The following is a 14,270-nucleotide window of genomic DNA, read 5'->3' as shown; positions in this document are numbered from 1 at the left end:
AACTCTAACTGATTCTGCTCCTTATCTTGGTAATGATTTCTTGCATGTTGGTGATGGTAAGGCCCTTGACATATCCCATGTTGGACATACTACTTTATATTCCCCCAAACGCTTGTTTACATTAACTAATGTTCTTCGTGTGCCTCACATTACCAAACCGTTGTTATCTGTTCAGAAATTCTGTCATGATAATCATGTTTATTTTGAATTTCATGATTCTGTGTTTTATGTGAAGGATCTCGTCACCAAGGAAGTTCTTCTTTCCGGTCGAAGTCATGATGGTCTTTATGTTCTCTCCGAGTCCTCGGCTACGTCAGTTCCTCAAGCTTTTTGGTCTCCTTGCATTTCCACGACTGCCGACTTGTGGCATCGTCGTTTAGGTCATCCAACTCCTCGCATTCTAAATTTGTTAGTTTCTGATAATAAAATTATTTGTACGTCTAAACGATCTTTTACTCAATGTCAAGCATGTCCATTAGGCAAGTCATCCTGTTTGTCATTACGACCGACGGGTCACAAAACTTCTACCCCACTTGAATTAATTTTTAGTGATGTTTGGGGCCCTGCTCCAATGTTTTCTTCTGATGGTTTTCGTTATTTTGTTATCTTTGTTGATGCGCACACTAAATATATCTGGTATTATCCGCTTGTTGCGAAATCTGATGTATTTTCCACGTTTCAATGTTTTCATACACTTGTTGAGCGTCAGTTTTCTCTTAAAATTAAATTTGTTCAAACTGATTGGGGTGGTGAATATCATAAATTAAATACATTTTTTCAAACAATTGGTATTCATCATTGATTAATTTGTCCTCATACTCATGAACAAAATGGCACAGTTGAACGTCGTCATAGACATATTGTCGAAACTGGCCTAACCCTCTTAGGACAGTGTAATGCCCCATTGCGTTTTTGGAACTATGCTATGGAATCATCGGTCTATCTTATTAATCGCATGCCTACTCCTGTTCTTCAAAATAAATCTCCTTTTGCGTGTCTGTTTCATCGCACTCCTGATTATAATTTTCTACGCACTTTTGGGTGTCTTTGTTTTCCATTTTTACATCCATATCATGCTCATAAATTAGATTTTCGGTCTTCTCCTTGTGTGTTTTTAGGCTATAGCTCGTCTCATCTTGGTTATCGGTGTCTTGATTTAGAGTCTGGTCGTGTCTATGTCTCCCGTCATGTTCGTTTTCATGAATGTGTCTTTCCTTTTCAAAAGTCTGAACAGGTAACAACACCCCCGGTTCCCCCCACTCCACCTACCTATCTTCCATCACTGCAACCCCCTTCCTGTTTTCAGCCTCTTCCTTCCCAACTCGGCAAAACACACAACTCACCTTTGCCCCTTGCCGCAACCCCCCAGCTTGCTCCCCTGCCCGTTGATTTAGCCGACCCTGCCTCACCACCCCACACAGCCATACTATCACCACATGCTTGTCTTTCCAATGATTATTGTGCAGGAACAGGTTCTGACTTGCAGGATTCAGTTGCGGCACAACCCCGCACCTCCCCGGCTTCACCTCCTGGTCTGTAACTTTGTGTTGATCTCTCCTCTTATCCTCTTCAGCACATTCCAGGTACAGGTGTTGCTACTCCATGTCCCGCTGCTCCTAAACACCCCATGGTTCTTCGTCCGAGACAGCCCAAGACAGCGCTGATCACCACCACGGCAGCCACCTCTGCTGCTTCCTTCAGTCGGGTAACTTCTCCTCCCTCGCATGAGCCACTTATTTTTCCTGATGCTAACAGATATGAGGCGTGGCATAATGCTATGCGAGAGGAAATTCAGGCCTTACGCGCAAACAGAACATGGACTTTAGTGCCATTTCATCCGTCCATGAATGTTGTTGGTAGCCGTTGGGTCTACAAAATTAAACGCAAATCTGATGGTAGCATTGAGAGGTATAAGGCGCGCCTGGTTGCTAGGGGCTTCACTCAGCAAGAAGGTATTGATTACTCAAAAACTTTTAGTCATGTTATCAAACAGGCAACAGTCCGCTTAGTGTTCTCCATTGCAGTTTCGAGTGGTTGGAAAATTCATCAGCTTGACATTCATAATGCATTTCTAAATGGAGTCCTTGATGAAGAGGTTTACATGAAACAACCTCGAGGTTTTGTTGATTCTGCACTCCCAGGTCATGTATGTCGATTGCATAAATCTCTATATGGGTTAAAACAGGCTCCGCGGGCTTGGTACACTCGTCTGAATGATTTTCTATTATCCATTGGTTTCCGTGCTTCTAAAGTGGATACCTCATTGTTTATCTTCTCGGTTGGTAGTGATATTTGTTATCTTTTGGTTTATGTTGATGATATTCTGCTTACGGGTAATAATGGAACTCTGCTACAACGACTCATTCAGCTACTGAGCTCATAATTTAAACTTCGGGATTTGGGTGATGTTCATTATTTCTTGGGTATTGAAGTGCAGTGTACTGGTCTGGGACTTATGCTTTGTCAACATAAATATACACTTGATATCCTCACACGAGCTGGTATGTTATCCTGTAAACCAGTTGATACTCCTATTTCGGCATCCAAAGCCACCATTATGCCGGATCCATTTTTTTCTGATGCTACTCGTTTTCGGCAACTTGTTGGTGCTCTCCAATATCTCACTTTCACACGCCCGGATATTTGCTTTGCTGTTAACCGGGTCTGTCAATTTATGCATGCTCCTACAGAATCCCATTGGGCTGCCGTGAAACGCATCTTGCGTTATCTCCGTGGTACGGCATCACATGGTTTACATATTACTCGCAGCTCTTCCTTTGCTTTACACGGTTTTACAGATGCAGATTGGGCAGGTAGTATTGAGGATAGAAAGTCTACAGGTGGTTATCTTGTGTTCTTTGGTCAGACGCCAATTTCATGGAAATCGAGTAAGCAACGCACTGTTGCTCGTTCTTCGACGGAAGCTGAGTACAAAGCCTTAGCCGATGGCACGGCTGAAGTTATCTGGCTTCAGTACTTGTTAACGGATCTTCAGATTCCGACTCCTTCTGCCCCTATTATCTGGTGTGACAACCTTGGTGCCACGTATTTGTCCGCAAACCCTATATTTCATGCTCACACAAAACATATTGAGATTGATTATCATTTTGTCCGAGATAGAGTTGCGAAGAAGGAGATTCAGATTCATTTTATTTCCTCTCAGGATCAACTTGCCGATGTCTTCACTAAGCCACTTCCTGCTGCTTCATTTACTGCTTTTAGATTCAAGCTTCGGGTTGATCCTCCACCCTCAGCTTGAGGGGGCGTATTATAGAATGTAATTATATAGGAAATATTGTAGTCATATTCTTATGTGGTAATCTCCACATTTACTATTGTATATTGCCCTACTCATATATATAGAAAGGGTTGGCTAACCTATTAGGTTAAGCCTCCTAATTATTCTCAACTACACCAAGCCCAAGAGCTTGGGCCCCCTTAAATGGCGAACCCAAAAGCCTTGGGTCTGGTTGCATTCCGAACCCATTAGAGTTAGGTGAAGACGCAAGATCTAAGAGAATTAGGTCCTGACACGGACCCATTAACCTAAGGTCTGACTATTGACCTAATTGTCATGTGCCAAGGATGGTTTTAAGACCCAGGGGACTTCAGTCTGCCCCCTGCCACCCCCAAACAACTTGGGTCTAGCATGACCTTCCACACCCAAGTTAATATTAATAAAAATAATTGATTTTACCCTTGAAATCACATCTATGTTTTTTTTATTAGTAATAAAATTTATTTCAAATTTAATAATATGAATGAATTTAATAATATTGATGATATTTAATAATAATATTAAACTTATCTGAACTAAGTTTTTATAGTTTTTAATCCTTTCAAATAAAACTTATTGTTTTTCTTCAATATTAGTAATATTTTTCTTCAAATTATTAATGATAATAATAATAATAATAATTTTACCCTTCAAATCAAATCTATGGTTGTTTGTTCAAAATTAATGATATATTTTTAAAATTTCTTAATTATGATATTGATAATATTAATTATAATAAAAATAAAAATATTTATAATACAAATAAAATTAATTCATCATAAAAATAAAATTATTTCTAATACAAATAATAATATTTTTAATATTAATAATAACAATAAACTTACTCAAGTTTAAGTGGATCCAGCTGCAACACCAAATTCAAGAGTTTTGGGCCCCTGTTAAATGCCGAATCCAAAAGCCTTGGGTTTGGCTACAATCTAAACCCATCAGAGTTGGGGGAGCATGCAAGATCCAATAGCATTGGATCCTAACACGAACCCATAAGCCTAGGGTCTGACTCCTGAATCAATTGTCTTTGGTCAGGTAGACCTGTAAGACCCAAAGGATTTGGGTTTGCCCCATGCCACTCCTAAGCAACTTGGGTCTGACATGTCTTTCCAGACCCATTAGGGGTTATTTTGTTTAACCACTCTAATGTTGATTTCGAGGTAAAGGTTGGTGATAGAATTGCGGTGTTGATTCTTGAGAAAATTATGACTCCTAATGTCATGGAAGTCCATGATTTGGATGCAACTGTGAGAGGTGTTGGAGGGTTTGGATCTATTGGTGTTTGAGCTTCCTGTGATTTGTAATATTTTTCAATAAATTTTTCTATTTCTTGGTGTTTAAATTTAGCTAACAGATGGTGGACTATAAGCAGTAAAAGTTTTAGGTTTGGTAAAGGACTTCCTTTTGTTAATGAAGACACGAGTGTTTTATGGTTTCATTTCCTGTTTTATCTTTTTATATTTAGCCTTTTGTTAACAAGGCTATATATATTTCATTGTTGTTTGCATGGATAGGAACTATAAAAAAAAAAAGCATTATGTATAAATATTCACAATTTCACCAACAAAATCTACCAAAATTGGGATTTCTAATAATCATAAGGATCAAATTTCTACCAAATGAGCCAATTGGTCAAGATATAAAATATATAAAGAAATCACAATGCCAAATACAACAACATCTTTCCTCGTCCCATTAGATTGGGAACTAACGTGCCATGTAAAAGAGTAAATGAAGTTAGCTCATAAACTTAACTTTTCCTTTCTTCTCTCTATGGCTAAATTGTTTTTTTTTTTAACAAAATTATAATAATACTCAACCAGCAAATATCCCAAACAGATTTTCCAATTATTTTTTCAATTTACTCCTAAACAATAGAATCAACAGAGAAACTTATAAAATAGAGAGTGAAAAACCCTAACCCATCTTCATCGTTTCTTTGCAACTTCTAATTCTAAGTTTGCAAGTAATAAAAGAAAAGGCAAATCAAAGAAAGTCTCGTAAACCCATACAATAAACCTAAATTAAAAATCTTAATTAAATATACTTTGTTGATGTCGCTGCTGCTGCTGCTGCTGCTGCTGTTGTTGCTGCTGCTACAGATGTTGATGCTAATGGTGTTCGTGCCCGTGCCTGTGCTCGTGCTCGTGCCCGTGCCCGTGCTCGTGCTCGTGCTCGTGCTGCTGTTATTGTTACTAGTGGTGGTAGTAGTGATGGTTGCTGTTGGTGAAGGTTGTGGTGATGCTGTTGGTGACTGAGTCTGTTTCAAGAAATTAAATGGGTTTGTGAAGGTGCAATATGCAATATTTTGGATTTATTTATCTATAAATAATGATTCTATGTATTTCAAATGTTGTTGATAAAGGTATATTAAATAATTGAATATTTCTTTCTACTATTTTTTTTCATTATTAATAGAGACATAGAGAGCCTAAGTTCTTCTTTTTTGTCATTGATTTTTTGTGCAGGGGTATTTTTTGTTCAGAAGTTAAGTTAAGGGGCTTTTTTTTAGTACAATTTGGCCTTTTTTCTTTCTTGAAAAGGAACTGTCCACTATATTAACAAACAAAATGCGTAGTGATGTTTTAAAACCCATCTTCCCAACCAAACACAGAAATTTAAATGCCAAATCAAAGGAAAGCTCAGGAATAGAACACTTGGCTGTTGAATACTCGAAATACCAATGAAATGCACGTAAATTTTGTTCTTACCTGGTTACTTGTAGAGAGTCCAGCATCATAAATCATGGTGAGATCAGTCTTGAAAAGTCCAGATAATCGCTCAGAACCAGGTCCAGGTTTCAAGTCTTCGTCGTAAAGAGCAAAGAGGTATGTATCCACTGATTTTCCTGGCATGAGTGGAGTGCCCACCATCCATCGAAGGTGTGCAATCAAATTGCCATTGTAAGCCTTGGCATTCTCAATGCTTGGCCCTCCGTCGTTGTCATCTCCTTTATATGGCCATCCAGTCTCAGCCACCACAATCTCAACATTCTTAAATCCCATAGAATTCAGTGCAGAATAAACTGCATCCACCTGCAATTGATTAAACCACTTGTCAGTAGCATTTTTATTCGATCATCTATTGATACAAAATTTTCGCACTTGCAATTTGATTGACTCTCACCTGAGCATCGAACATGTTCATGTACTTGATCTTAGTGTTTCCATCAATTCGTCCTGCATTCGGCTGGAAAAGGCAAAAAGCGAGAGTCTCAGGCCTTGTATCACTTCTGTAGGCAAAGTAAGGGTAGGGATTGATTGCGAAAGGCGAACCATTCGCACTATTAAACTCCAACAAGCCCTTCATCAGATCCCCATAACTTGGATCAAAGCTTCCAGAAGAAGGTGGCTCAGACTGCTTAAGCACTCCCATCGAATGGACTGTGGAGACCTTAATTTTACCCCCGAGCGATGCATCATTTAGAGCATTCTGTACATTTTGCATTGCTGGTAAGAGCTTGTTAATGAGATTCTGGTCATTGGAAGTCATGACCTCGTTGCCAACAGTGATGAGGATGATATTGCTAGCTGGATAGAAGGGAAGCACGTTTGTGTTGATCCAGCTCTTGGCAAAATTGGGATCAGAGGCTAGTCCTGGAATGTCACCATTTGCAGTGCCGATAACAATTCCAATTCCGGTGTTGGCTAAGGCTTTGATTATGGCGGGGTCCGATCCATATAATCGGACCTTTTGGATTGAAGTGGATTGAAGAAGCTTTGCGGTGGATGATGGTGGTGGAAGGTTGTCCCCAACTTGGCCGTAGTTTATACCGATGAATGATTGCGAGTCTGCACAAAAAGCAGCAAAATTTAAAGGAGATGATCAAACATAAATTTTTAAACGACAAAACAGAACACCAACATATTTTTAATTTGTTTTCATAAACTGAAATGAAGACAGCTCAGTTAAGGTAAATTCTTTAGAAATGGAAGGAGGTAATTAAAATAGAAAGAGACGCAAACTTACTTGCGATTTTTACAGTCTGTAAGAAGGAAAGGAGTAGGAAAGCAACAGTATAAGGAAGCACCACCATGGCTTAGGAGGAGCGGTTTCTGTTCTGTTTTTTTTTTAAACTGGAGTGGGTATTAAATATAGAATATGCTATAAGTCGAGGACAGAAGCGTAAAGATGACTTCGGGTGGTGAATTAAATTGTCACAATTATTTGATTCATATGATAATAATTTGGAAACATGTGCTACAACACAATTATTTGATAATAATTTTGTGTTGTAGCGTACTTAATTAGAACACGTTATCGCGTGTCTTCAAAGAATTAATTATAAGCTGATGCAATGGTTGTGACAATGCTTAGTGTGAGTTGTTAACAAGCTATAACTTTGAAGTGTTTGTCATCGCACTATAACTTTCTAATCGATTTGAGTTCTCTGCCTTTCCCTCTTGTTTTCCACATAACCAAAAGGCAGGTCAATGGTCCTAAGAAAAAAACAACAACTGCAAATACACTTAAAAAATGGTTGAAAACGTACTTATCTATTAGATTCGAATATATAAGATTAACCAAGGCAATAAAATAAATTTAATGAACATAATAATTAATCAGTTCAGTTTTTATAAAAGACTAAATTATTGTTGGGTTTATTTAAATTAAAAAGAAAGCATGAAGACAAGATGTTTAAATTGTGTTTGAATATAGTTCTTACATATGTTTAGATAAAATAAATAATATGATGTGAAGGCATAAAGAATAAAAGGATTATTTGATGGAGGAATTATGAACATAAATCAAGAAAAGAAGTAACTTGAATTAATTACATGGTTGTATGTGAAATGATGATGTTATGTTTGAGAATGAATTTTTATCAGAACGAATGAAAAAAAAAATATGTGCTTTGCATTTCGGCACGTAAGAAAAATATTGATGGACTAATGATATAATGACATTTGATTGATTCAGAAGTGATGTCCGGAGCTAGTTATCAGACAGAAGAAGTTGGTTATCATACGGGAGGATTTGGGTCATCACGAACAGAAGGTAGGTGATTCGTCATCTTATTTTGTAATTATTAGTTTTCCTTAAATATTTATGTTGTTTATTTAATTGATGTTAAAAGAATGAAGCAAATGAGTAAATTTAGTGATTATTACAAATGAGAATTATTGGTAATTTATGTGAAATTACTAGAATTGTTATTTGGCTAACAAAAGGGGTAGCTGGATGCTGGGTAATTCATATGGAATTATCGGATTGATTTTGGCAACCAAAATGGGTTAGCCGCATTTCTTGAGTAATTAAGAGAATTACCGAGTTTATTGGTTAACAAAGAGGTTAACCAGATATTGGGTAATTCTTATTAAATTACCGGATTGATTGGCTAACAAAAGAGGTTAGCCGAATGATGAGTAATTCTAATGTAATTACCAGATTTATTAGTAACAGAGGAAGAATAACCAAATTTATGGGTAATTATATGAAAGTATTAGAATTATTGGCAATCAAGATGAGTTAGTTGGATATTAAAGTTTTGAAAAGATTATGTAAATTAATTGATTGAATTTAGAAGTATTAAATTTCAAAGGTTAAGAGTAAAATAATTAATATATGACTAAGATATTGAGTAAATTAAATAATGTGGTTATTGTTGAAACAAATACACCGCGAGGTGATGCAGTTCATTAGATGTAGGATTTCTGAATCAGCAGCAACATAGTTTTTGGTTGCCAATTTTTGAATCGACAACGACAAAGTTCTTCATTGCTGATTTCTGAATCGGCGGCGTCACAGTTTTTTGCTGTTGATTTCTGAATTGGCATCAACATAGTTTTGCTGCTGATTTCTGAATCGACATTGACACTAAAAACTCAACAAAAAATTAGTGTTGGATCAGCTTATCCTAGGGGAGAATTGGAATAGAAACCAGCTCAAGATAACCTAAAAAAGGACAAGGATAAGGTAGAACAACCCCCAAACACTCCAGCATGCTTATAAGGGCCATAAATACAAGGAGAGAGAAAGGGAGACCCTTCCTCTTCCCAAAGACTAGCTACAGCAGCTGCATGCTCTTGCTCCTCTGCCTCCTCTCCACAAAAAAACCGGACCTAATCTAGCTACATGCCCCCTCCATTAAATATAAGAGCTAAAGGAAACCTAGAGGGTGAGGTTAGTGACTGAATTTATAAAAGGAGAAAGAGTGTAGTAGGCCGGCCAAGCTGCATAAGAAAAGAAGAAGAGAAAACTAGATAGAAAAAAGAAAGAGATACCTCTGAAACTACACTTGGAACCTGTTAAAAAGTCATGAGATATGAACCAAAACCCTTCTCCATTGTTCTTGTGACTTTGGGACTGAAAAGGAAGAAGAAAATTCTAAGAAAATGGCCTAGGATCCTTACACCAGCTATTAAGGAAATCTAGTCTAGAAATAGGGACAAAAACAGGGTTGATTAAGGGAACCTAGTTCCAGAACATTTAACAAAATAAATAAATAAATTTTAAATACATAAACTTGGAGGGATAGCCAACCATAGTGAGGGTTGAACAACATGTAAATATGTGATGAAATGCATGAAAATGACATTGTTGAACTCCTAGACCATATTCAAACTAAAATAGAATGCATGGGGATGATTGAAGCTTTAGTTTTTCATACATGATGGAAGAACTTACATGAAAGGAGTAAAGAAATGATGCAATGCATGAAGTTTGTAATTCTGCTGGATTTTAAGAACAAATTGTATGTTGGAACCAAAATGCATGTTGATGTTTAGGCTTGAAATTGTGTGATTTTGCTGGATGATAAAAACATATTGTATGCTGGAACTAAATTGCATATGGTTATTCATGCTTGAAATTATGTGATTATGTTGGATTTTTAATAGCAAACTGTGCGCTGGAACTGAAACGCATATGGATGTTTCCTACCAAATTATAGTGTCTGCAACGAATTAGGTGTTCACTGCTAAATTGTGTTGTCTGTAGCGAATTAGCATTCGTTGCCGAATTGTGTTGTCTGTAGCCAATCAGATGCTCGCTATTGAATTATAGTGTTTGTAGCGAATCAGGTGTTCATTGCTGAATTATAATGTCTGTAGTGAATCAGGTGTTCGCTGTGAAATTATAGTATTTGCTGTGAATTAGTTTTTTCTGCCGAAATTGTGTTGTGTGCAACGAATCAAAGTTTGTTGCTGAAATTGCGTTGTCTGGAGCGAATCAGAGTTCGCTGTCAAAATTATGTTGTCTACAGTGAATGAGAGATCGCTACCCAAATTGTGTTATGTGCAGCGAACCAGTGTTCAGTGTAGAAATTGTGATGTCTGCAGTGAAAAATTGTGTGGTTTGCAGCGAACTAGTGTTTGTTGCCAACATTGTTTGGAGTGAATTAGAGCTCGCTGTTGAAATTGTGATGTGTGCAGCAAACCAGGGTTCATTGCTGAAATTGCATTGTCTGGAGCGAATCAAAGCTCGCTGTCAAAATTGTGTTGTGCGCAACGAACCAGTGTTTGCTGCTGAAATTGCATTGTTTGTAGAGAATCAAAGTTCGCTGTTGAAATTGCATTGTCTGGAGTGAATCAAAGTTCGCTGCTGAAATTGTGTTGTCTGCAGCGAATCAACAATTGCTGTTGAAATGTGTTGTCTGCAGCGAACTAGTGTTCACTATCGAAATTGTGTTGTCTACAGCGAATTAGAGTTCACTGTCAAAATTGTGTTGTCTATAGCGAATCAGATTTTCACCTTCCTTTTTCATAATGTTAATATATGAAATGCTCTATCATGAATTTTATTGTATTGTGTTTATACAAACATCAAGCTGTCAATGGAGTAAATGCTAATGAAAAAATGATTAGCTACGGCTGATGACATCCAAAATGGATGTCCGGGATAAATAATTGATTAACTTTGACTAATAGCATCTGAAGTAGATGACTGTGATAAATTATTGATTAGCTTCAGCTAATGGCATCTGAATGAATGACCGAGACAAAGGATTGATTACGTTTGGCTAATGGCATCCTAAGTGGATGATTGATATAAATGATTGATTAGCTTTGGCTAATGGCATCCGTATGGATGACCGAGATAAATGATTGATTAGCTTCGGCTAATGGCATCCTAGATTGATGGCCGAGATGAATAAATGATTAGCTTTGGCTAATGGCATCTGAATGGATGACTGGGTCATGTTTCATGATTAGCTTTGGCTAATGGCATCCAAGATGGATGACCGGGTTCTGTTGATGATTAGCTTCGGCTAATGACATTTTAGATGAATGTTCGGGTTGTGATTTTTTATTAGCTTTGACTAATGGCATTAAAGATGAATGACCGAGTTGTGTTGATGATTAGCTCCGGCTAATGGCATTTCGAGATGGATGAACGAGTTATGTTGATGATTAACTTTGGCTAATGGCATCCGAGATGGATGACCAGGTTGTGATTGTTGATTAGCGAGAAGGATGACCAGGTTGTGATTGTTGATTAGCTTCAGCTAATGGCATCCGAGATGGATGACCGGGTTGTGATTGTTGATTAGTGAGAAGGATGACAAAGTTGTGATTATTGATTAGCTTCTGCTAATGGCATCCGAGATGGATGACCGGGTTATGGTTGATGATTAGTTTCAGTAAATGATATCCTAGATGGATAGCCAAGTTGATTATGATGATTGGTTTCTGCTAATGGTATTCGTCAGAGATGTCGAGTTGACTTGTGTGGTTGGTATTAGTTAATGACATCCGAGATAGGTAACCGAGTTTAGTTATTGCAATTAGTTATGGTTAAAAGCATCGAGGATGAATGGCCGAGTTAAAGTGAAGTAATTAACCCCAACCGAAGATTAAACTACTGCCCTACCACTCCTATGGAGGTGTTGGGGCGTATGCATGAGGATAATACATGTAGCGAAGTAATGAGCATTGCACAGTGTTTTTGAGAAGTGAATGAAAGAATGTACCCTCCTTTAGTTGATAACAAAAAATAACGATAACATCCTTCTAGTTATTATTATTGTGTTTAGATTATTTATAGTTCTTGTACTCATGTTGTTTTTGTAACAAGGGCATCATACAATCAAGGTACATAGGAAAACGGTTCCATAAGTTCTCATATTTTAAAAAGTGTTATGTAATAGTTTGTCTTAAGTGTTATATTGAATATTTTTCTTTTGACACTTTTGTAAGGACTTGTCATGAAAACTGTATTGGAACATGGATGTGGATGTGCAAACATGTAAATATTATGTTATGAATATATTTATGTGGTATTCTTGTTTATGAGGATGTTGTGTTGAGAAATCACATGAGGATCGTAAGAAATGAGGTATTATATGTGTAAGATTGTTGTTCAGCACTCGTGTATAAACTCATGTTGATAACGAGACTAGAATAGGAATGTAAATTCATGAGTATGTCAATATGATGTAATGTAAACAACATAAAAAAAAATCAAAAGAATATCACTTTTGGTTACATGGAAAACAAGAAAGAAAGGTAGAGAACTCAAATTGATTGGAAAGTTATGGTGCGATCAAGGTTGTTAAAAACACTTTTTTAACACGATACAAAAAATATAATATAAACTCGGATCGTAAACTCGAATCATAAAATCATAAGTAATTTTTTTAGCTAATTATATATTGATAATTGTAGTCAAGAAATTAAATTACATTAAAATCTGATAAAATGAGTCAACAATATTATAATCAGTGAGTGATCTAAATAAAATGAGAGAGATAGATAGTATGAATTAATAAATTAATGATATGGAGAAATAAAAAGTCTAATAATAAAATTTCTCAATATAAAGGAATCACTGAAAGATAGGAAGCACACATAAACCTAGTGACAACCTGGTTGTTCCCATCACAATAAGTCTTGATAAACCCCTTTTGGCTAGCAAGCTAATGAGTTTCAATTAGTAATTAACTAACATAAATACAATAATAAAATAAACTCCTAAACAATGTCCAATGCGCTATAAAAAATTCAAATTAAAAATAATTATCTAAAATTAAATAAATAAATAAAATAGAATAATAAAAAAAGTCTTTATGTTAAAATTTCTCCATGTTGTAGCCTGAATCTCCAATTTCTGTATGTTCTTGGCAGATTTGAGTCCTAATTTCAAACATGTCATTCTTTCTTATTTGGATGAATTATTGGGCCTACGATATATAGTTGGAAAGTTTCAGATGTCTAGTTTCTATCGCAACTTTAATCAAAACAAAATTCACTACCAAAAAACCGATAAATACAAACGGAAATAACGATGGAATATTTCTGTCGGTAAATTTCCGAGGGATTTTACCGACGAAAATATTCCCTCGGTATATACCGAGGGAATTACAGTGGGGAAAATAATTAAAACAAAGCAAAAAAAATGATGACGTGTCATTTTTACCGACTGAATTAATTTGTTGGTAAACTGTGAACACTGTTCATCGTGTCAATTACAAAGAGAATCACCGACGAAATTTTTCATCGGTATTTTCTAGACAGCTTCAAAACTTTTCACTTTCCAATTGCACTGTTAATTGTTGTTCTTTACGACAAAATCACCGACGGATTGAAAAGTCGTTGGTGTTATTTGGTTGTTTTCTGAAAAAATTCAATTAATTTAAATTTTTCATTTAAATATTACAGACGGAATCACCGACGGCTTGAAAAATTGTCGGTGATTGTTGGCGGTTTCTGATAACTTTTTATGAAATTAAAAATTTTAATTAAATATTACAGATGGAATTTCATCGGTAAAACGATCGCTAACTCGCCCCAATAATAAGTCTGGATCCTTTTATTTCACATGAGACAAACTCATTTCTTATTCTTGTTCTTCTTCTACTTCTTCTTCTTCACTATATGTAAAAAACACCAATAACTATTTCTTTCTCTTCTCTTCTCTCCTCATCTCCTTCTCTTCTCTTCCATGCCCGGGTATGTCTTCTTCTTCTTTCTTCTTTTATGCTCTTAGATTTGTTTTTAATTAATATGCTTTACGATATTTTTTCTCTCCTTAGCTTCAATTGCAA

General features: G+C 36.3%; 1 protein-coding gene and 1 pseudogene across 1 annotated transcript; one reads left to right on the top strand and one right to left on the bottom strand.

The window, feature by feature from the left end:
• The window catches only part of LOC140954556 (uncharacterized), a 104,358-nt pseudogene that overhangs the window by 56,627 nt on the left and 33,461 nt on the right, over positions 1 to 14,270 (top strand).
• Positions 5,124 to 7,427, bottom strand: LOC118039863 (glucan endo-1,3-beta-glucosidase 7). Its single transcript, XM_035046678.2, has 4 exons — positions 7,256 to 7,427; positions 6,413 to 7,077; positions 5,998 to 6,321; positions 5,124 to 5,546 (listed from the first exon to the last, which is right to left on the bottom strand). Exons 1-4 carry the CDS (start codon positions 7,320 to 7,322, stop codon positions 5,241 to 5,243), a joined length of 1,362 nt encoding a protein of 453 aa, XP_034902569.1. The 5' UTR covers positions 7,323 to 7,427; the 3' UTR covers positions 5,124 to 5,240.

Source organism: Populus alba, chromosome 14 (genome assembly GCF_005239225.2).
Source record: "Populus alba chromosome 14, ASM523922v2, whole genome shotgun sequence".
NCBI classification, from domain to species: Eukaryota; Viridiplantae; Streptophyta; class Magnoliopsida; order Malpighiales; family Salicaceae; genus Populus; species Populus alba.
The sequence above is the reverse complement of the archived record's forward strand: the minus strand, read 5'-3'. Positions and strand labels throughout refer to the sequence as shown.